The sequence below is a fragment of the Danio aesculapii genome, chromosome 8 (assembly GCF_903798145.1).
Source record: "Danio aesculapii chromosome 8, fDanAes4.1, whole genome shotgun sequence".
Classification (NCBI taxonomy): Eukaryota; Metazoa; Chordata; class Actinopteri; order Cypriniformes; family Danionidae; genus Danio; species Danio aesculapii.
The window spans coordinates 23518501-23542739 of record NC_079442.1 but is presented as its reverse complement, the minus strand read 5'-3'; the positions used below and the strand labels follow the sequence as shown (position 1 = coordinate 23542739).

Below are 24239 nucleotides of genomic sequence, written 5' to 3'. Positions count from 1 at the left end.
GAAATTGTACCATTTGTAACTTTATTAAAGATCATTTTTATTTTATTATTTATATAATGAAGACAATGCAGTTTTATTTTACATTGGATCTTTCCAATTTCTTTACCTGAATACTGTTTGACAAAACCATAAAGCAACATTGATTGTGATTTGTTTATTATTTTATGCATAACTCAATCCCATATTGCTATCAATCTAAACTAATGAACACTTTCCAAATAGAGTTATTCAAACCATCTGATGAAACCATATTCCTATCATAATTTGGTTTGGAGCTGAATGGGCACCTCTAGTCTAAAAACTATAGGCCATGTATATAAATTCCTGCTCCTAAGGGGCCAACGTCCTGGGGTTAGTGTTATTACACCAAATAGGACATATTCATGGATTAACAACTATGTTAACCCTAGAACACTGTTCCAATCAGTCAGATTTAAAGGATAAGTTTACAGTTTATGTTAAGATTAGGCTTGCAGATAGGGTTTATGTGCTTATACGTCAGTGTCCAATCTAATTATTAATCCCCTCTGAGAAAAATGTACAGTTTAGGTTAGGTTTAGTGGTAGGGATTAGATATGGGTTATATTTTTGAACAGGAATGATGTTCCAGGATCAACATAGATGTTATTCCAGGATCGCATCCTACTTGGCAAAAATCACACCAACCACATCCTTGGAAAAATCAGCTCCAACTACAGTACCTACAACACACTTGGCGGGAGGTTTCTGGTAAGTCTGAAGATCTGTTTATCTGGTTTTGGTGTATTTAATTAGGTTTAGAGCTGACCATTGCAGGAAGGCAGATCTCAGGAAACATGATCGAGCACCCTAGTCTAAATTGAAGGAGGTCAGGGCAGTCCAATTCAGCCCCTGGATGGCCTATGCCCTGGAAGGAAATCACACTATTCTCACATTCCCTATTGTCCACTTAAATGAGTGAATGAACATGAGTTGTACACTTGTTATTGCATCACATTGTGGGATTGATTGAGTGCACATCAGAATATTCACTATGGTTTTGGACAACACTACAAATGGTAGCTTCCTCATATAGTGCATTATTTAAGGGTATAGAGGGTGATTTTGTATACAGCCCTGGAGAGTTCAGATCCAGTCAGCTCCAGCACACTTTTATGTAAATTTCTATTGAGTTCAAAGAGCTGACTAGTAAGATCAGGGGTGTTTAATCAGGGATGGAACTGAACTTTGCAGGAATGTGGTCCTCTATGATATGACTTTAGGTTAAAATTGTACCTGCAATCTGTGTGGGTCCTAACAACCCAGTATAGTGAAGGGCTCTCTAAACTGCTCAGTGAGTGAGTATCTTTATAAACCGAGATCCCGACTCTGTGGTCATGAAAAATTCTAGGATGTCCTTCGAAAAGAGTAAGGGTTTAACTTTAGATAAAATTGCCCACTGGCCTCTGTCCATCATAGCCTCCTAACCATCCCCAAATCATAATTGGGTTCATTACTCGGTCTTCTCTTCACCAATCAGCTGGTGTATGGTGTGCGGTCTGGCGCAATATGGCTGCCTCCGTGTCATTCAGGTAGATGATGCACACTGGTGGTGGATGAGGGGATTCCCCCAATGTGTAAAGCGCTTTGAGTGTTTAGAAAAGTGCTATATAAATGTAAGAAATTATTATTATTATTATCATTATTATTACCTGTGAGGGCAGCTGTGTAGACTGCATTTCAGTGTCCTCTTCAGCGTATGCCAGGATGGTTCTGAAAGAGCGGCGTAGATACTCTTCATGGATGTCTGAAGACTTGCCGACCAGTGAGGCCAAAGACATTGTCACCTGCATCTTGACTCTGGAGAAATTCTGCAAGGGCAAATAACATGTGGTCAAGGTTTGGCCAGTTAGCACAGTTTGCTGCCAACAGCTATCGCTCTGCAACTCAAACCTAATTGCACAATGAAGCTAAACAAGGTTGAGCCTAGCCAGTACTTGGATAGGAAACCACATGAAAAAAAATAGATTGCCTCTGGAAGAGTTTCTAGAGAGGATCACTAAGTACATTTACATGGACACCAATAATCCGATTTTAATAAGATTAGACAATACTCTGATCAAGAGTCTTTGATTAATTTAATCTGATTAAGGTCATAATTGAACTAAACAGAAATCGGATTAAGACATGTGGAGTATTCTGATTTTAATCAAATTACTGAAGTGCAGTACAGACATGTAAACCTTAATCAAACTATTACTGTTTCTGCATTTTGCAACAGGATATTTCTTACACACAAGGCTATTTGACACTATTCTTTGCACCTACTGAGTCAGTGAAGGACCACAGGCACCAGCATTGCGAAATGCAAAGGTTTTTTTTTTTCCCATACGGCATGCGGTATCAAATTCCATTAAAAAAACACTCTTCCAGCAGTTTATACTCGCATCCAATATCTGGTTTTTCACAGGGGTATGGATGAAATGTCCCTGAATGAAAGTGAAAGTGCCAAACTGCAGTTGAAGTCGACAAATTGAAAAAGAAACACCCAAAATTACATGAAACTCCTGAAGAAACGTGGATATCGCGGTGATGCAATGAAGCAATGTAAAACGGGATCAGAAAAGGAAACATTCAAAAAGCAACTCATGTAAACATCTTGATTATATTATTGTCTTATTCAGATTAAGGCAAATATTTCAATTACTGATGTCCATGTAAATGTAGTCCATGTGTAAGTACTAGTATCCAATACTCATCTTTGTATTTAATATAGAACTGTAGAATATAGAATTAACACGTAATAATTGATGTGGACATTTTTTATTCCTTAAAAAATTTAATTCAGAAATGTTAGTGGCTTTTTACTCACACTGACAACTTTCAAATCTCATTCACACTCATGGGGCAACCAAGCGGCAACCTCCTGCTCTCCCTCGTGAAGCTAATACGGAAGTGAATAGCTAATACTGAAACTGCAATTCATCAAAATTCCGCTAATCCTGGCTCCATAATAGAGCACATTTCTATTGAGCCCACTGTTAAAATGAGCAACTTTACAGCAGAAAAAAAAGGTGTTTACAGCTTGGTACAAAGAACAATTTTGGTTCATATAGCTAATATTACCCTTCATGACAACTGTGAAGGGGGTGAATTTTTTTGTTTTTTATCAAGTTATATTAAGTCTGCATAATTAATGGCGTGGGCACTTGAGTGACAGCTAGGTCTCGCTGGTCGCCATCACTTCACCTTAGCTGATTCCGGCTGATTAGCCGCTGAACTCGGCAAATACATCGTATTTTTGTTTTGTTATATGTAGCTTCACACAGTCAATTGCCTTTTGGAATTATTTCCTACAATTATCAGATAATACAGCATGCTGTGTGCACTTAATTGTGCTCACAAACCATTCAAGTGTCATTCAAGTGCCCTCCATTTCCCAGGTGAGTGAAATTATATACTTTCATACCATCTCTATAAATGTATTTGTTTTATTTAAGATCATTTATCATTCATAATTTTCTTTAGACCTGCAATGCACTTATAGCTGTAGGCTATACAACAGTCATCTGAAATGTTGTCATACAGTTTTTTGCCTGGATTTCATAAATAGCCTTGCATTTACTAACACAGACTATATTTGAAGTATTTGAAAGTCATTTGCGTTTTCCTCCTGTAGAAAAACGTCATAAGATCAATGCTTAGTGGCTCACTGTATTGCAACGGTGTTTTTAAAAGTCTAAACACTTTATTGATATGGTGTACAACCAAGAGCGTTTCTCCCAAAGAAAAGCCTGTCTAAGCAAAATGCTTGCAGGCATCTGTAGCTCTGCCTCTTGGGTAACCCCCAGTTGGAGCAATGACGTGTGAACAAAATGGCGCTGGTTGGCCATGCCCATTTCTAGCTTCATTTGCGCTGTTCAAAAACCCATGGGTGACATCACGGATACGTCCATATCTTTTACAGTCTATCGGTGAAACAAATATGCCATTTTAATACATTATGCAACAGGTTTAAGGTCAACGATGCCACGTTTTCATGTGGTTCTCAAATTGTGGTCTTGTCATATTACCTTAAAAAAGATGTATTTTACTACGTATTTTGCCTTTTTGTCAGTTTTGGATCTTCTTTTGTGTTGCATGGAAAAAAATAAATAATACAGGTTTGAAAAGAGCAAAAGTGTGAATGTCAAAAGCATCATGACCACAGAGGTCTGATTACTGCCTGAGGTTTCCCCTTTTAGAAAACAGCCCATCCCTCTGCGGCTCCTGTCAGCCAGAGCTGTGTCATTTATCAGGACTGGCCCTGCTGAGGTTACTGAAGGTTACATTGTCAGATACAGGTGTTAGGCTGTGAAAGGAATCACCACACCGCTAGGCCATCGCTGTCATAGTCTCAGATCATTGATTCCGAGGGAGGCTTGAGCCAGAGGCTGAAAATGCTCCATCCATCTTGCTTAGCATCAGGAAACTGCAAAATGATCCCCCATTAACCCCTGTATAATTGCCAATGGATCATTTCAATGGCAGCATTATGTTAAATTGAGCGTATGCGCGAAGCATCTCTGGATGTCGGCAATCTCGCATCTAGGTCAGTTTTACCGTGAAGAACGACTCGACATCGACACCGCTGAGAAGATTAATTCCGAATTTGTGCTCAAACCTGACTTCACTGTTTCCACCGTTTAATCAAATGTGAGAAAAAGAGCCAGAGGAAACATAAAAACGCAAAACAGAGAGGAGGAGAGAGACGGCCTGTCGCTAAAAGGAATCAGCATGACTTATTCAAGGTTACACTAACGACAGGGCCGACTGCTGGAGCCTTTTACAAACCAAACAAGCAAACAAACAGACAGACAGGGAGAGAAATCCATCCTTTCCCCATTAAAGATGAATGAGGTGGCAAACAACATGGCCATCTGGTAGGGGAGGGTTTGAGGGGGGTGAGAAATTGAGTAAACAGAGGAAATAGTCCAGCCATCAGCCCTGGTGCACAAAGAAAAGCGAACAACAAGCTGCGACGGGCTCATGTTATCAGACAAAGAGAAGATTAACTTTACAGAGGGCACCGTCAACGTCTGCGTCATTTTAACTGAGAAAAGACATGAAGGTGGAAGTGGTTGGTAATAGAGGTGTTGAGTGATGGTTGTCTTACGCTGGCTGAGCTGTAGCTGTATCTCATGATCAGGTAGAGCGTAGCGCAAGCCTGACTCCTGTTGCCGTCCACACAACTGCTGCAGTAATGAAGAACCTTCTGGCACAGGTCTGCACACTGCTCGGCCTCCTCCTCAAACAACAGGTCGCCAAACTGAAAGATATCATCACAGTGTAATTGATATTTTAAATATTGCATTAGGTTTGGTAGTTTTCATGCTTTGTTGATCTTTAGTGAAACAAACATTGAAAAGTTCACTCAAAGCAGAAAATGCTGTCATCTTTTACTGGTACTCCACTCGATCTAAATCTGTTTCTGTTTCCTTCATGTTGTGAACAGAAAAGAAGACATTGTAAAGAATAATATATACTAGTACCTATTTACATTTATATTTTAACTACTATGGATGTCAATGGCTACATATTTACAACATTCTTCAAAATATCTTATTTTGTGTTCATCAGAAGAAAGAAACCCATTAAGGTCTGGGACACCAGCGTCGAATGTTATTACTCGATTCAATGGGTGTTATCAGCTGTTATCAGCTGCCAGTAAGGGCCTTCTGGGTCTACTGGTAGGCTCAGAAGGCTGTTATCATCCATCCACATAGTTCTTCAGCTATACTAAAAGAGAAGACTCCAGATCCAGATCTGTTTTTACATTACTTTGATGGCTGGGTTTAGGGTAGGGGTAGACGTTAATAAAATACAATTAATGGGAAATTTAATAGACAATATAAGTAATTCTCGTTGATTTCCGGCAACAGCTATATGTGATCTATAGCTGATTAAGCATGTGGATGGATGATAACAGCCTTCTGATCCTACCATTAGTAGTGATAGCCCATTTCAATATAAGAGTGAATTAACAAACAGAATAATATGTATATATTGTACAGTGTGTGTATGCAGAAAATTGGATTCAGGGTTTTTTGATAAACAGTAAGTTTAAAGAAATACAACTATTTAAAAATCAAATATTTAGTGACATTTTAAATGTAATTAATAATTTTAGATAATAGTTTTAAGTATTGATTTCTTAAAAAAAAACGCACTGATTTGATTTATTTGATGAGAATTATTTGCCCCCTTGGAAATTTTCACAGTATGTCTGATAATATTTTTTCTTCTTGAGAAAGTCTTATTTGTTTTATTTTGGCTAGAATAAAAGCAGTTTTAAAAACTATTTTAAGGTCAAAATTATTAGCCCATTTAAGCTATAAATTTTTTCAATAGTCTACAGAACAAACTATCATTATACAATAACTTGCCTAATTACCCTAACCTGCCTAGTTAACCTAATTAACCTAGTTAAGCCTTTAAATGTCACTTTAAGCTGTATAAAAGTGTCTTAAAAAATATCTAGTCAAATATTATTTACTGTCATCATGGCAAAGATAAAATAAATCAGTTATTAGAAATTAGTTATTAAAACTATTATGTTTAGAAATGTGTTAAAAATATCTTCTCTCCATTAATAATTCTGAATTTAACTGTATATATAATTGATATACTGAAGCCAAATCTGGAGCTTATTTAACAAAATAACTTACTATAAAAAGTATAAAACTAGTACACCCAAATTTATATGTTATAGAAAAATATTAAATACTAATTTTTAAAAAGAGGAAAAATCAAGAGAAGCAAATATATTTTAATATTTTGCTTGAATTTATTTGTATTATCTTTCGATTTCTAAATATATATATATATATATATATATATATATATATATATATATATATATATATATATACAGTCAGTTTTAAGGATATTTATGTTATTAATATTGTATATCAAACTATTATAATTAATAATATTAGTATCATATACGACCGGTCACTGGCTAATCTGAACGTGCTGTAGGAAGGTGGGTCTCCCTTTAACATCTATAGGCGATATGGCAATTTAATACAGTTACTGTATGTGTGCATATATTTTCAGAGGTAATTGCTTGGATATGTTTTTATTTATTCTCATATTATTGTCTGTTCACTAAACATCCACACTCATGCTCTTTTCATAAATTTACAACCATACAGTCTAATTTCTCAAAGATTTTAAAAACTACATCAAAAAATAACTGTTCTTTGCTTTGACCTAATATTTGAAATCTCTTCCTCTAACTTACATTATGGTTTTTTTTTTTTTTGCTAGAGGGGTTAATTTTTGTTTTGACACAGTTTTGAATGTGTTTTGAAACAAGTTTTCTGACAGCATCCAATTATAAACCAGAAATTAAACCTGCAGAAATCCAATCCCGATCTAGCCTACAGCTATCATTATTTTAGTGTAGCTCATTCCTAAACCCCAAAAAAGCTTTTATATAGTTATGAATAAAAAACTAATTCAGTTTCAGCACATCTGAAAAAATAATGTGTGTACTGTCAGCAAAACTGCACATGACTCACGCAGTCAGTAACTCCCAGAGTAGGAGATTAACAAAGCCTTGGGGCAATAAATGCCACCAAATAGAACAAAAATACCTCAATAATTTATAACAAATGGGTAAAAATGCCCCAGCGCAATTAAATTAAATCTATTATAGCTTTCACTATTAAAATGAGATATGAAAATGAAATAAAAGTGGCATTACATCTAAATCTGCTCACTGTTTTTTTTTTCTTTTTTTTTTTTGTAGTGGTAGTACAAGTAACACTACAAAATATACATTGTACAGCATTACAACCAAATCACACAAGTTTCTGTGGGGCTTATGAATGCAATAGCCAATTAGAGAAATTTACTGTAGATTAGTCACCAGATAAAACAAAAACATTTTTTTAATGTATGCTTGTATATCTATTAACCAAAATAATAACTTATATTATATGAAAGGCTTATATGAAAGGCCTCTAGATTACACTTACTTTACCAAAATAAAATATGAACATGGCTTGATTTTTAATTACTTAATTAGGACAGTAAGGTCTGACTTAGCTTAGACAAAAGTCTTGTCACTTAACAGAAATAATGTACAGTATAGAATATATTAGATATAGATTTTTCCTTCACCAAACTTCTTTGGTCAACGCAGATTGCAATAGGTCTTCTGCAGTATTTGTGATGATTGGGATGCAGTTCAACTGATGATTCATCAGAAAAATCAACCGTCTGCCACTTTTCCAAATGATCAACTAGAGATCAAGTTATTATTTGTTGCTCTTACAACTGGCACTGACGGCAAGACTTTTGTCAGATAGTGTATAATATGATTCTATTGAAATAGTTTGCATGATATGCTAGGCTAATTCCATTACCCAACTTTTGTATGCCACATTAGAGTATTGTTTAATTGTTATTTGATGACATTTCATAGCAAAAATGTCACCAAAATTAACAAAATTCTTCACAAATTATGTATGTGCGTGATTTTGATTGCTACTGTAGACATCAGTCCACTCATTTATTTTCTTTTTGGCTTAGTCCCTTTATAAATCGGGGGTTGCCACAGTGGAATGAACCGCCAACTTATCCAGCATATGTTTTACGCAGCGGATGCCCTTCCAGCAGCAACGCATCACTGGGAAACTCCCATACACACTCATACACACACATACACTGCAGACAATTTAGCCTACCCAATTCACCTATACCGCATGTCTTTGGACTTGTGGGTGGAAACCAGAGCACTCGGAGGAAACCCACACGAACACGGGGAGAACCAGCAACCTTCTTGCTGTGAGGCGATCGTGCTATGCATTGCGCCACCACCAGAGTTTTTATTTCCAAACTATAAATGATGTCCAAGTATGTCTGTGATGGTTTAAATGTTGGTAACAGTAATCACAATACTAAACTCAAGCTGTTTCATAATCATACATGATGAAGGCTTTCTGTGGGTCAAACTAAAATTTAAATATACTTCTGTGATCGTTATAAAATTAACAAACAGATGCAAACTGAGGTCATTTTAATTTGAGATCATGTGGGGTTTTGAGTTGATATAACGATTAATCATGCCGCTCTATTGTATAGTTATTCTGATTGTTTAAAGTAATTGATTAAATTTAAAGAGATGGTTCATCCCCAAAAGAAAGTTGTTATCATTGACTTCACTTGAACACAATAGAAGTTTTTTTGGAAAAATCCCCATTGACTTCCATAGTATTTTTCTCCCTATTATGGAAGTCAATGGGTCCCAGCAACCAGCATTCTTCAAAACATCTTCTTTTGTGTTCACCAGAAGAAAGAAATTCATAAATATTAAAAAAATGCATGAGGAAAAAATAACTATCCCTTATAGTAAAACCTAAAAGATAATAAAAGCCACTGGATTTAAAGTAAAACATATTATAAAGGAGGTAAATATTGGGCTTTTAATAAATAAAGTGAATTCTTGCCCCTGGTACCTTGACAATGAGAGCCCTCAGGGTGCTGAAACAGTGCGACAGGTAGGTGGTGCTCTGATTACAGGTGAGCGAGTGCAGCAAAACCTTCAACACTCCGCCAACCACATTATCCTTACAGTCAGCCAGAGGAACTGCCTGAAAAATAAACCCCACACATGTATTTATTCTGCAATGACAAACCATTATTCAAGTCCACAATAAGAGTTCACAGTCACCTGTACGATCATCTCCAGCAGGTCCAGCACTATGAGGTTGGTCTCAGTCGCCAGATTCCCACTGATTATGGCCTCTTGATCCAGCTCTGCTTTGGATCTGGAAAAACAGCAATAAGAAGACGGTTAGCAAAGGCCAATTCGAGCTGCAGCTGAGAAGTAGCAGCGGCTATAAAAATGAGAAGTGCCGCAGGTTGAATGGATGTGAAGCGTGAAATGATGGTACTATTTTACGCTCACTTGTCCTGCCTGTCGTTCGTCTGGCGCCACTGTGTAAGGTCTTTCCTCCAGCGTAGGTTCTCTCTCAGACCCAGCGTCCGGTCGTTACCTTGCACTGCACAGCCAACACAGGACATATTTAGAAAACAGTTAAACAAAGGAAGTCTGCGGACTGTAAACATGCTAAATCAGACAGCGATTACGTGAAATGAACGATTATTTTGGAATTGCCGTTGTGGAAAGCAAATGATATATTTTTTATTGTTCCAAAAGTAACCGTTCTCTCTAAAGCTAAAGGAATCGTTGTCCTTGTTTTATTCACCAGCATACAGATGCTAAAACCTACAGTATATGGCTTTACTTATTTGAAAAGAACTAAAGGTATTTATAAATATCCTCTAACATATAATGAAAGTAAAGGGTGATCAAAGCTGACAAGCTGCAAAATGACAACGAATACAGATTAATATTTGTTCAGATTTACAGTTAATACCAAATTTAATATAATATAAACTTAAAAACATAAATATAAAAATCTCTTTCTTTCTTTCTTTCTTTCTTTCTATTATGCTTTTAATAGTATACATATATGTATGCACAGTTGAAGTCAGAATTATTAGCCCCCCCTGTTTATTTTTTCCCTAATTTCTGTTTAAGAGAGAGATTTTTTTCAACACATTTCTAAACATAATAGTTTTAATAACTCATTTCTAATAACTGATTTATGTTATCTTTGCCATGATGAGTACATTAATAACTATAGTAAATACAGTAAATAATATTTTACTAGATATTTTTCAAGACACTTCTACATAGCTTAAAGTGACATTTAAAGGCTTTACTGGGTTAATCAATTTAACTAGGCAGGTTAGGGTAATTAGGCAAGTTATTGTATAATGATGGTTTGTTCTGTAGACTGTCGAAAAAATATAGCTTAAAGAGGCTAATAATTTTGACATTTTTTTCTCTAAAAAGAAAAATAATTACTGGAGGGAAGACTTAGAGGTTTGGTGAACTACCCTTTCCAAAGCTAAGACAGACAGAAAGACATGAGGTGCAGCAGCTCACCTCCCACCCGTTTCATCATTTCTCCTCTGGCTCCGATTCCTCCCAGCAGAGCCTCCTCCAGACGCGCCTTGGCCTGCTGAGACTTCTGGAGTGCCTGAGTGCTCACCTTATCAGAGCTCTGCTTCCCCTACACACACACAAACACTATGGTTTTTCATGTTTTATGGGGACTTCCCCATGATTTTGATACTGTAGAGCCTGTGTTAGCCTAACCCTTACCCCTAAACCCCACTCTCACAAAAAACATTCTACAGTTTTTCAAAATACTTCATGCTTTATGATTTATGTAGATATAAAAAAAAAAGTCCCCGCAAAAAGGTCAAAAATTACTGATGTTGTTGAACATTTGGTTCCCACAGCATGATGAATACCAGTCACACACATTCACTCACTCACAGACACACGCATACACACACAAACACTTGTATATTTGATTTACAGTATGAGGACTCTCCATATGCGTAATGTATTTTATGCTGTAAAAACTGTTTATTGTCAGTTCTCACCCTTAAACCTAACCCTCTCAGAAAAATTGTGGCAAATTCTAAATGTCAAAAATGTCATTAAGTATAATTTTAAGCATTATGAATTAAGAAGACACAAGAAATGTCCTCATAAACCACCTTAATAGAGTACAACTAGGTCATCATACAATTTCATGTCCTCATAAATCACATAAAGATGTACACACACATACATAATATCAGAAACATAATATAGACATAATATCAGAAAGGCCATCCAGAAGACGTCTTCCTGTCCAAATCAAACATCGTACTCATTTGTATACTGTCCAAGTAAGAAATACATTTAAATTTCAATCTTACTTCACAAGAAAAATATATTCTGTAGCAAACTTTTTACTATGTCCCATGATGCTTTGTGCAAGTTATGGGAGTAACTTTATTGGACTGTTAACGGTGAAGTGTTTAAAAATAAAAAATAAATAAATCTTGGTGCAGTGAGGTGTCAGTATTTCCCTCACAGTCCATCCACCCAATATTAAAAGGCGGCTTATTATAATTAACTAATGGTTTTCAGCAAGTCATGAATAACACTAAAAACTCAAAACAAGTCATTCCATAGCTATATTATGGACATATATTGGATATTACAGTACTGTAGGGAATACAATGAGAAATTCTGATGGTTTTCAGTTTTTGGAGTCTGCTGAAAGTCATAAAGTAACATTCGAGGGATCATCAGTGATGAAAATAATGCATTGCACCCAGTTTTTAAATACTTCAGTGACTTTTAACAGTTTAATGGAAGTTATTCCCACAATTCATGCAAACCCTCATGAGGCACAGGAAAAAGCTGGATCTCAGTAGGTGATTTCAGATCGAGTGAAATTAAGCGAACAGCACCTGAAGGCCACTGAATGAAGCTGTTTTACCCTGTACTCGAAGCAGGAGGTGCAGATGGCGAGGAGCTCCAGCAGTCGACTCAGCTGAGATGAAGGCATGTCCACAGTCCAGCGCTGGATCAGATTCTGGTCTGCATTCTTGATGATCCACAGGAAACACATCAGCAGATTGCGACTGGTCTCCGCCGTCAACATGTTGGTGGTTTTCACACTCTGGACATTGTGAATAGATTGTGAAGGATGATTTCAATGAGAACTGCGGTTTCAATTGTTGGAATATGTTTCTTAGAAATATCCATGCATGGCTTTGGATTAGTTAATCATTGTTAAATATTTGTGTTCACTACATTGTTTTCATTCACAGAGCTGTGAGAAAAAAAAAAAATATATATAAATATATAAATATATAAATATATATATATATATATATATATATATATATATATATATATATATATATATATATATATATATATATATATATATATATATATATATTTAATTCAACAGTTCTGTCTGGTTCTCGAATCTGATTGGCTGATAGCTTTGCAATATTCTGCAATATCAGAACTTGTACAGCCTCTTCATTGTTGTGTATTACTCCTCCCACACAACATAATGTACTTTTGAGGCTTTTTTTAGGCAACAATGTAGTTGTTTTGTAGCAGAACCAGGGCTTAATTTATGCCAGAACACGTCGGATCCAGAACCTCTGAAATCTGAACCGGCACCTCATTTTATCGATCCCCCTCCTAAACCGCCCTCCTCCCCCATCCGCTGTTCACTTTCACTTTATTCTGCGACTCCCCAACCCTCTTCACTTTCATCCGCAACACCCCTCTGCCATCCAACGCCCCGCATCCCCCGTCTGCGACAAACGCCCCCACCCGCTCTTCACTTTCGTGCACGACACCTCTACATCCTCTGGTAACATGCCGGATCCGTTACCCCGATCTATTCCGGGACCTCGCAATTCACAAATTAAGTACTGAGCAGAACAAAGACGGTTGAGAGATTGCATAATAAGCCCTTAGAGGAAAAAAATCTGTATAAAACTACAAACTACATCTGATCAAATCATTAGAAATCTGGTAAGTGATATTCTAAGTTGATCTCTTCCTTTTGTATGTTGTAGTGCTGTATTATTTATACCATATAATTGTAGTCTATTGAGTGTGAGATGGGACTCACATATCAGGAATGTGTGTATTTGTGTTGGCCACTCTTTGTATAACCCTGAGTTACTTTTTAGTTTGCCATCTGTTTCTAATGAGTCTCCAGTCTTCATTATTGGAGACTAGTTTAGTAACAAGAAAGAAAGAAGAAACGCCCGCATGTGTCTAACATTTTTCCTCATCACAAACACAACAGTAATCTGGTTGTGTTTGCTTTTCTTTGGGTTTTTTTTGGGAGTTAATTATTATGATATCTCAATTGTAACAGAGAAATATTGAGAAATCCCTGTAGACTGATGGCATTTCATGCTGTTGTCAGCACAAATGTCAACAAAATCAGCTGTTTTGTCATCACTTTAAACATAACGCTAGAGAATCATTCAAATACTAGCTCTAAAGTGACGTTGATGAATTAGTAATGGTTTTTGCTGTTCTGACGTCAGCAGCAGATGTGAATGAACACCAGAAGAAAGTAGTTCCTAATACAAAAGGGTTTTTAGACTCTCTGTGTTTCATTTCCTTTTTATATACACGATTATTTCGTTGAACTGTTGTATAAACGCAATATCACACTCGTAGCAGTGCGATAAGGCTGTATTTCGTCACTGGTGGCACACTACGGCCTTATGCCCATGCACGCATCCCATCAGTGCTGATATAAAGCAATATTGCACTGCTACGAGTGTGATATTGCATTTATACAACAGTTCGACAAAATAATATGAATTTACATATCTATGTAACAATTTTTTTTCCATAGCTTTGTTTCTATGAATGTGTGTGTATCACATATACATAATAAATATATACTGTATAGCATACACACATATATATTCTGTCGAAACAAACTTGTAATTTTGGATGCAGTTAATCACGATTAATTTTGACCAGCACTTAATCATGTTTTTGTTTTGTTTGATTGTTTGTTTTTGAGAACTCTGCAATAATAGTCATATTAAATGCTAAATCATACTTAAATGTTATTTTTAAAATAATTAGTCTTTTAAACACAACTTTGCACAAGATATGACCATATTCTATTCTAAATTATACTTTAACTCATGATTTTTTAAAAACATTTCTTTCCATACCACAGAGGCCATAGACACCAGTGCATTCCTGGTTAAGGTGTTGAAAGGATTTCCAGCGATTGCCATTGCAACAGACTGATTGATGGTGGCAACGTTGTCAGGATCTTCCTCAGACCCACCAGACTTGCCTTTACCACCACGCGAGTCAGAAACTGTGACAGACAAAGAAAACACAAGTCTGATCCATTCACTTCTGCTCAAGGGCAAAAAAAAACATCTATTATGTCTAAGTGAGATTAACAACTAGTACCTGTGAAGTCCAGGTAATTGATGGAGTCAATGATTATGCCCACTAGAGGGAGGTAGAGAGCAGCGATCTTTGCCTTGACCTCTGACCTTGAGCAGCGCTGGTCCAGATCATGAGCACATAACAGACTGTATGTGGCATTGATGGCTTTTTGTTGAACTCTGCCCCTGAGCATGAACACATTGAGAAACATTGTTATGACACCTAATTGGGTAAATGCATTGTTGAAAAATGACTAAAACCTTTTGACATGACTGACCCCTCGGACTCTATGTCCAGTGCAGTGCTGAGTTCAGTCAGCAGGAGTCCGGTCAAGTAATGGCGCTGCTTAAAGTCCTGCGACAGATCAAACATGGCTGCGATCTTGTGGTCCTGAAAACTGCATGAGCTGGACGTCTGGCGACAAAAAAAGAAACACTCATGTGTTACAAACACTAACACACTAGCACACAATAATTAATCAATAATTAATAATCAATAATTAACACAATACAGTAGAAGGGTACATTTTCTATAGGTCCAGAGGTCCGTTCATCGTACAAGGTTCCCACTCTAAGCCAAATGTCAAATTCCCTGACTTTTCCCTGACTATCACTGACTAAAAAGCTGAACTTCCATGATCTACAATGAATAAAAAACGGGCAGCTGTTGTGTAGAAAAGTCCCTCCAAAATTCTGCCAATCTGTGAATGCTAAATTATCACAAAATTTAGCACATTTTCTTTTATTTACGCATATTTCCTGCAAGATTTCTGTATTTTGGTTTTCATGTTTTTCCCCATTTATGTATGCTTTAAATAGCACATACACTGAAAAAAGATTAATTGGATTTTCTACATTTTTAAGGCACCTGGTTGAAAACAGTTTATATGGGCTGAATTTAAACAAACAAATTAACTTAATTTGCATGTATAAATTCAGCCCACATACATTGTTTGCAACCAGTTACCTTAAAAAATGTAGTAAATCCAATGAATCATATTTTTCAGTGTAGAAAGTTATTATTTGGTGTGTGTGATACCTCTTGTTTTCATAGAGATACCAATGGTTCTTGAGGTCAAAAAATGATGAAGAACTAATGTTTTAATTCTGTATATTTTCACAGCAAAACAACAAGGAACACTGTAAATATTTCCAAAAATGTTTAATTTTTGTGCAAATACTAGGAGGGTCTGATTAAGCACTGAATAGACAAAAAACAGCACCAGACTGTATTTTAGCAGGTACAGCCTGGTGCATATGATTGCCGGTTGTCAAGTGGGAAAATGAATAAAATGGCAGTGAAAAAATACTTAAATATAACAACAGGCAAAACATGTGAAACAACATGATAAAAAGAGCACATAAAACATTTATTTTAACAAATGGGAAGCAAAATTTTAAAAAACAAATAAAAATTCCCTTATGTTCCATGACATAGACAGAAGTAATATTAAATCTGCTGTCTGGAAAAGCCCTTTTAAAATTCTATGATATTGCAGAAAATTCCATGACTATGGGAACCTTCTCTGTACTTCACTTTGTGACTACTTTGTTAAAAATATATTTTAAAAGAAGATGTTTAAGAAAAATATAGGAAAAATTGACAGCTTTGGCATCTATAGCAGAAAAATAAAATGACTATCGGTTTCCAAAATTCTTAAAATACCTTATTTTGAGTTCAACATAAAAGAGAAACTCACACACGCATGAAAGGTGAGTGGTGAGCAAATTTTCATTTTTGGATGAACTATCCCTTTAAGAAATTACTGGCTATGTTTAAATGAATAAGATTTAATATTTTTGAAATAAACCTGCCCTTTATTTTCTTATTCATGCACTTCTTTTAAAAAATTGCCATGTCAGATCCAAGCACTACACAAAAACATACATATACATAAAAATATATCTGGCTTTCAGAAAGAATGTGATTTTGGTTTTAATATTACAGGTTAATAGAATTAAAATTAGAACATAAGTATATAATAGTGTACTTAAAAAAAAAAAAACAATAACATAAAAAATATGCATTAACATTTATGAAGGGCCTTGCATCAATCCTCTCATTGGCACATGTTACTGCAAATGCATGGAAAGCTCAAAACATTAAGACGCTGTTTATTTAGCACTGTCCACTTGTGCTGTGACTGGACTGACGAATATGTGTCATTAGTACTGGAGTAAAGCAGATCTTTCTGACCTGTGAGGAGACGGAGGGTGACGGGGAGGCCGGGGCAGATGAAGGGCTGCTGAAGAAGAGACTGAGGTTCAAGTAGTGCTCATGACTGCACAAGACCCTCAAAAACTCCAGCCTCATACTTATCAAAGTTGCCATGTTCACACTCTTTGCTGCCATCTAGAAAAAAAGAGAGTGGATTTTATAATATATTTAGTGTACAAGGTGTGGTGCAGCGAGAATTTATATGAATAAATATACAAAAATAACAAACATTTTTGTAAAACTTTCATTAAAGTAGGAAAAGGCATTAAGAAAAAAACACTAATGATAAAGACTATAGTACTAATAGTATCCTAAAATAACACTCATGTTTAATATATATTTATTTTTTATGTATAGAAAGTAGTTAGATTTTTCTGATTTTAATACAAAAAAATTATAATTTAATTTAAGATTAAATAACAAAAGTTTAAGAATGCCTTGGCAACTTCCTAAAATCAGATTCCTAAAAATAACTTACAAAAGAAAAGCATTGAAATAATATTACTATTACTATATTTTTAATATTACTGTTAAAAAACAGAGCTTGCTCAGCCATGAGAAGAGGCCATATAAGGATTTTCATTAATGATGTCAACTAGAGCAGTGTTTCTCAACCACGTTCCTGGAGGACCACCAGTTCTGCACATTAACCAAATCTGTTTCTCAATTCCATGAATGCTGAGACTTGGGTTCTTGTGGAGAGCGGTCTTGCCAAGTTACCTCATAAGAATGAACTCGGGAGACCTCGAGAACAGTGAACACGTCCTGTGAGAAATGAGGTGCTGCGTTCTTCCTGGTGGTCACGTGACCTTCACGCACTTTTAACGGAAAATTATTAAAACATTTCAGCATTCATACAATGATTTATTGTTTTTCCCCTTTTCACAATATATACTACGCATAAAGACCTTAAAAATATACATTGTACAATACAAAAACTAATTTTAATACAAATTTCAGCAAATAAACACCCTTAATGTTTTTATGCCTTTATAAAGATTTTCACGGTAATGTTTATATTCACCGTTTCATTTAAGAAAACTCCAGAAATAAATAAGTTTATCTCTGAACTTTAATAACAAATCTATGTTAAATGCTGCCCTTCCCACTGGCCGCAATGACTTCTGGGACTTCTTAAGCTAATTTTGCGCTCAAGTCTGCATTGATGCATCCTAGATATCAAGAACGCATCTGGGAACTTACACATCCTCTGTTCTTGCGTTCTTGAGTTTTGGAACTGAACTTTGGCAGTTGATGATGACAATACACGAGAACACGAGGTCGCAAGAACGCCGAAGAACACATATTGAGAAACAGCCCATGTCTCCTTAACAAAACACATTTGATTCAGATCATCAGCTCATTAGCAGAGATAGAAAGACCTGAAATGGGTGTGACAGACAAAGGAGACAACCAAAATATGCAATGTTGGTGGTCCTTCAGGAACGTGGTTGAGAAACACTGAACTAGAGCCATGTTTGAAAAAATAAATCTGATATTAGTATCAAGTAAGATTTTTGACAAGTCTGTCATGTTAAAACCATTTTTATCACTAAATTAATGATTTACTATGTAAATTATGCTTTATGATTTGCACAAGAATACAACTCACTTTAAAAAACTCGAACTACAGGAATTGCATAATACCTCCCTTTAAATTAGTGTAGTTTTTAAAGTTTTAAAAATAGTTGGAATTGATATATAATTGGCTATATATTAGTATTCAAATGGTCTCATTATTGTTGGATTTTTGTTCAGGTCAAAAGTGTAATATTTGCTTGGGTAAATGCCTCTCAAATTGTCTATACAAACTGTAAAAATGCAGTTAATGAAACATTGCGTTTTATTTCAGCCATTCATTTAACCTCAGTTACGTTAGTATTAAATTAATTCTTCATTCAGACTGAATGAACAACAGACTTTACTTCATAAAGTGCTCAGTGAAGCAAATAGCCATGAGAGACTATCAAGATAATGATTTGTAAATGAGATGAGCCACAGCACCTGGTTGCAGTAATTCTTCACCAGCTGAAACACAAAGCCTCGGTCCATAAGAGACATCAGGTCATACAGGAAGAAAGCCAGGCTGATGTTAACCTTCTCTGCCTGCTCCAGCTCCTGAACACAAACAAACACACACACACACACACACAGGTCTCTTCTCATCAGCACTGACAAATAACATTCCTCCCAAAGATCTAACATCTAACCTCTTGTTTGTCTCATGTGCTCTTTGTTTATAGAGCGTCTAAACAGTTCTTGGGTCAAACTAAGATGTGTTTAGATGGATTCAATCACCTTTTGCTGCTTTACTAAAATGTTCCCGATCTCAGCGGTCACCACGTTGACAATAGTGGTGATGTCATCTTTGAAGCGGTCGGAAAATCGATTCCTGCGAGAGACCGTCTTCTTATCCAGCTGGGACACATGCTGACTCATGCTCTTCACCTGTGATGTGTACATGCGGACAATGAGAACTAGTATCTGTACAAACTGTACAACCCAAATTCTTAAAACACGGGATGTTTTGTTCAAAATGCAATGACACCAAGAATGTTTCTTCAGCTTGATCCCTTCTTTATTAGTGGAATGATCCACCTTGATGATGCTCTTTTCCCATACAGTTGAAGCCAGAATTATTAGCCCTCCTTTTAAATTTTAACTCTTTTATATTTTCCCTGCAATTTTGTGTTTAATGGACAGAAGATATTTTCAACACATTTCTAAACATAAACGTTTTAACAACTAGTTTCTTTTATCTTTGGCATGATGACAACATATAATATTTTACTAGACCAAAGAAGAAAAGGATCATCTAGACCAGCAACAAGCCCAAAACCCAGAGTCTGACATGCTCAAGTGGCTGTGGCACAGGTAACTTCTGTGATGGCACCATTATTGCTGAAAAGTACATAGAAATTTTGGAGCACAATATGCTGCCTTCTTTTCCAGTGACGCCCATGCATATTTCAACAAGACAATGCAAAACCACTTTCTGCACACTTTACAAAGTCCTGGCTGCAGAGGAAGAGGATGCTAGTACTTGACTGGCCTGTCTGCAGTCCCAACCTGTCTCCAACAGAGAATGTGTGGTGCATTTTGAAGTGCAAAATAACACCTGAAACTGTTCATCACTTGGGCCATGTACATACTGCAGCCAAATGTGGCCTGAATCTGATTTTTTTTGCCCACATGTGACTCAGGTAATGACAGTGTGAACAGCATGGAATGTGAACTGATCTTTTCAGTTAAGATTTGTGCCACTTTCAAATGTAGTATTAAACCAGACACAGATCTGATGTTTTGCAGTGTGAACGGTTATGTCAGATTTCATGTGACTTTTATATAATCTTTGAGCAACATGCGTCATCATTCTGTGCTGCAAACATCATCTACTCCTCAGCAGCATAGTAGAACGGCACATAACTTTACCACAGAAAGTAGGTTGTTCATTTTGGAAAAAAATTTGATAGCAAAACTGGTGCTTGTTAACCAATCTGGTTAACGATTTCGGCATGGGTTGATCGCGAAGCTGAAGAGCGTCAGGAGTGTTGCAGATAGGGGATCTGTGCGCAAGGGAGGGGGCATTTTTTTTATTTTAAGGATGAACTTTCTCTCCAAGAGAAAAAAGGGCAGGTGCTCAAGCACCCAAACCCCCATTTTGCATGTTCCTGCTGTTTATAACAAAGTAAAATGAAATAAATCTGCAAACAAAGATAAATCAACTCCGCCTTCACAGTTCAGTCTGCTGCTGCTCATCAACCCTTGATGAGTTCACTACAACGGTGTTCAGAAAGACGTGCACTGCGGTGGTCATAAATCACAATTGATCAGTGTTTTCGATCACAAGTGACTTATTTTAGGTTTCATAGATGCCGAAATACATTATTTATATATAAATAATGAGGAATACATTAAATAATGTTTGTTGTATTGTCTGCAATGAAATAAAAGTCAAAGTAAATTTAGAAAACACTGCTTTTTTATTTGCGTTTTCCATACTGTCCCAAATCTTCTGATTTGGGTTTGTATATATGGGTAATGCATTGGTATATTCTGTATTCTTTGAACTTTCCATCTTTATTTTCCTCGTCATAACTATTTTGGAGTGTGTTACAGCCATCAACATTAACATTAACAACATTAACCATCAAGCTATTCAATTAAACGAAGTGTAAAAGATATTAAATCACAGATTCTTGATTTATTTCAACTTACATAACCTGTTTAGGTAATTTGTGTTGTACATTTACGGAACGTCTTCTATTTTAAATTTCAGAGTTGGTACGCTCAGTATCAAGCACATATTAATATCACAACCATCTTACCAGAACTTCAAAGAAGAACCAGGCGTATTTGTAGACGTTTTCTCTGCAGACTCCAGTGCTGACCACCATCTGAAGAGCCAGCTCCTCGTGGAACAACTACAAAGGCACATGGATCTGCTTATTAGGACACGTAACTCTGCTTAAATGATCGACTTCCTGGGTAATGAAGTGGCAAGTCAAACAGTCACCTTTTTGTTGATGGGCCGCGTGCTTCCCGTGGAGCTCTGCGGAGAATTGGAGGCATTTGCAGCTGTTGACATGCGACTGCCTGGATGATTTAAAACCTGATGGAAACCAAAATTATGAGAGATTAAAAAAACAAAAAGAAAAGGGCAAGTGTGTGTGTATTTGTGCATGTATAAGACTGTGTATCATTCTGGGGTGCGTTTCCAAAAACCATCGTTCCTGTGAAATTCCGTCATTACAAACATAGTTCATTGATTTGGCATTTCCCAAATCCATCGTTCCAGCGAACATACGCAAACTGCACGCTTGTACCATCTCTAGAGCTACAGTTAGAAGCATAGTTCCTGGCTGTGTTCTATTCCCAGTTATCCTCCCTATGCACTATTCCTTTTGAACGTTCCAATGTTTAAACTTGGAATGATTAAAAAAAAAACATTAAAGTCATCTCTCTTAGGTGTAATTTGCTTTTAAAGTATTTTTGCAGTTCAGTTTTAGCCATCTTCATTTGACAATTGCGTTCCCTAAGTGCACTTTGAAACCGTTTATGCCATTTTGAACACAGTCGTGGCTCATGACGAAAGCTGTAGGTGAGCTATTATTTCCCAGTGGAATATACATTACATCTTTAAAGCTTGTAAAAACAAAAATATTTAGCATATGTTAATGGTTTTAATTTAAAATAGGTTATTTATTAAGAAATGTATCTGTGCTGTATATGACATGGTCCTGTTGGTTAGAACATTTCTGCAGTGATTTGAATGTGTCAAATTGTAAAAGCAGACTTTTCAAAAATAAATAAATTAATAAAATAATTAGACAATATCCTAATAATGATTAAAAAAAAAAAATAATAATAATAATAATTATTATTATTATTATTATTATTATTATTATTATTATTATGAAGGAGGATTTTTTCATTTCTTAAAAAATAACCTACTGTAAATAACCTACTGTAAATAACCATAAACGATTTATATGAGAGTAGAATAGAATAGAATATGGAATATTCTCAATAATATTTGTAAAGGAAACATAGACCGTTCAACGTGTGCCGTTTACATATATTTCAATTAACATGTGTGCTTGTGAAACAAAAACCACCCAGTTTAGAGCATCATATGGACATTTTACATAATAACTAACGTGGTTCAAACGATGAATCTGCAACAGAGAAACTACGGTTTTGAGAAACACTCGTCACTACATCGTTCTTTTACTAAACGATACATCGTACTATGATAGATGATAGTTGAGGCCACAGGTTATGTCTTTGTTTGGGAAATGCACCCCTTAATAGAAAATAAACAAAATAAATAAATAAAATTGCATATTTTGTATTATTGTAATTCTAATTTGCAAACCTAAAATAAAAACAAAAACATTGTATTTATATTAAATTTTTAAAAATATATTACTATTCAAAATGTATAATATAATATAATATAATATAATATAATATAATATAATATAATATAATATAATATAATATAATATAATATAATATAATAATTTTAACTATAAGCATATTCTTTTTTATATTTTATTTTAACATAATGTTTTAAATTAATTTTGCACAACCCCAGTGTGTTGCATGTGTGTATATATATATGCTGTACCTTTCCTAGAATGTTATTGACCTCTGTGTCCTCTGGGCTCTGTGGTGCTGGTATATCAGGGTTGCTGCTGGAACGAATTCGTGACTGCAGCAGCATGAAGCCAACAGTAGTGGCTGTTGTGCGAGTCAAAGTGCTGTATCGACCCTCTGGATGAGCCATCAGACCACCTGTACCTGGTGGATAAACCACAATAACAGATAAAAAAAAATATTCAGAGTCAAAAACAGTTTTTATTTTGAATAGGAATTACATCATTTGGTGGTCTACAGGCCTGCTGTACCTGAGGTGTGGATTTCATATTGAGTATCTGGCAAGCGAAACACAAAGTACAGGTATGTTGCGAGAAGACAGTTTCTGCCCTGATGGTCTTTTGCCAGATCCTGACTGTTGTGAAGACTGTTGATCACCGACACCACTGACTCAAATGCAATCTGGGCCAGATTTGCTGCAAGAAATGAGATTAAAACTGTCAATACTCAACTTGTATGCTCCATGACTGAAAACTCAGAAGAGAACGTACAGTGTCCTCCAATAATATTGGCATCATTGGTAAATCTAAGCAAAATGGCTGTGAAAAATGGCTTTATTATTAAACCTTTTGGTCTTTGCACAAACTATCAGCTCTGCTCTCATTGAGAATTTCAATTTATATATAGCATATTTAAGTGGAAGTTGAATTGTCTAAATTGCTTCACATAAGACGTAAAAAACTTAAATAAACAATTGACATGAACAACAATTCTACAAGCATTTCTTACACACTCGGAAATTAAGAAACAAGAGCTGTCACTAGGGCGGTACTTTTTCAGAAGATACACATTTGTACTGATAGGGTCCACAATGGTACCTAAAAGCTTATATTTGTACCAAAACATTTTAAGAGGTACACTTTTGTACTGTTTAGGTACTAATATTTCCCCCTGCATTCGTGTGGGTTTCCTCCGGGTGCCCGGTTTCCCCCACAGTCCAAAGATATGCAGTGCAGGTGAATTGGGTGAGCTAAATTGTCCTTAGTGTATGAGTGTGAATGGATGTTTCCCAGTGATGGGTTGCGGCTGGAAGGGC

At 35.9% G+C, this 24239-nt stretch overlaps 1 protein-coding gene across 2 annotated transcripts in view; it reads right to left on the bottom strand.

Annotated features, from left to right (window-relative positions):
• dock8 (dedicator of cytokinesis 8) overlaps positions 1-24239 on the bottom strand; it is a 108351-nt gene that overhangs the window by 19980 nt on the left and 64132 nt on the right. For both annotated transcript variants that reach the window (XM_056463448.1, XM_056463449.1), the window contains 17 exons: positions 23455-23619; positions 23175-23347; positions 21558-21653; positions 21370-21465; positions 19340-19489; positions 19046-19159; positions 17021-17176; positions 15102-15238; positions 14846-15009; positions 14596-14747; positions 12360-12542; positions 10964-11090; positions 9917-10010; positions 9680-9776; positions 9465-9599; positions 5114-5266; positions 1671-1829 (listed from right to left, as the gene is read on the bottom strand). In XM_056463448.1, coding sequence (XP_056319423.1) covers positions 1671-1829; positions 5114-5266; positions 9465-9599; positions 9680-9776; positions 9917-10010; positions 10964-11090; positions 12360-12542; positions 14596-14747; positions 14846-15009; positions 15102-15238; positions 17021-17176; positions 19046-19159; positions 19340-19489; positions 21370-21465; positions 21558-21653; positions 23175-23347; positions 23455-23619 — 2351 coding nt within the window. The remainder of the gene's footprint in view (positions 1-1670; positions 1830-5113; positions 5267-9464; positions 9600-9679; positions 9777-9916; positions 10011-10963; positions 11091-12359; positions 12543-14595; positions 14748-14845; positions 15010-15101; positions 15239-17020; positions 17177-19045; positions 19160-19339; positions 19490-21369; positions 21466-21557; positions 21654-23174; positions 23348-23454; positions 23620-24239) is intronic.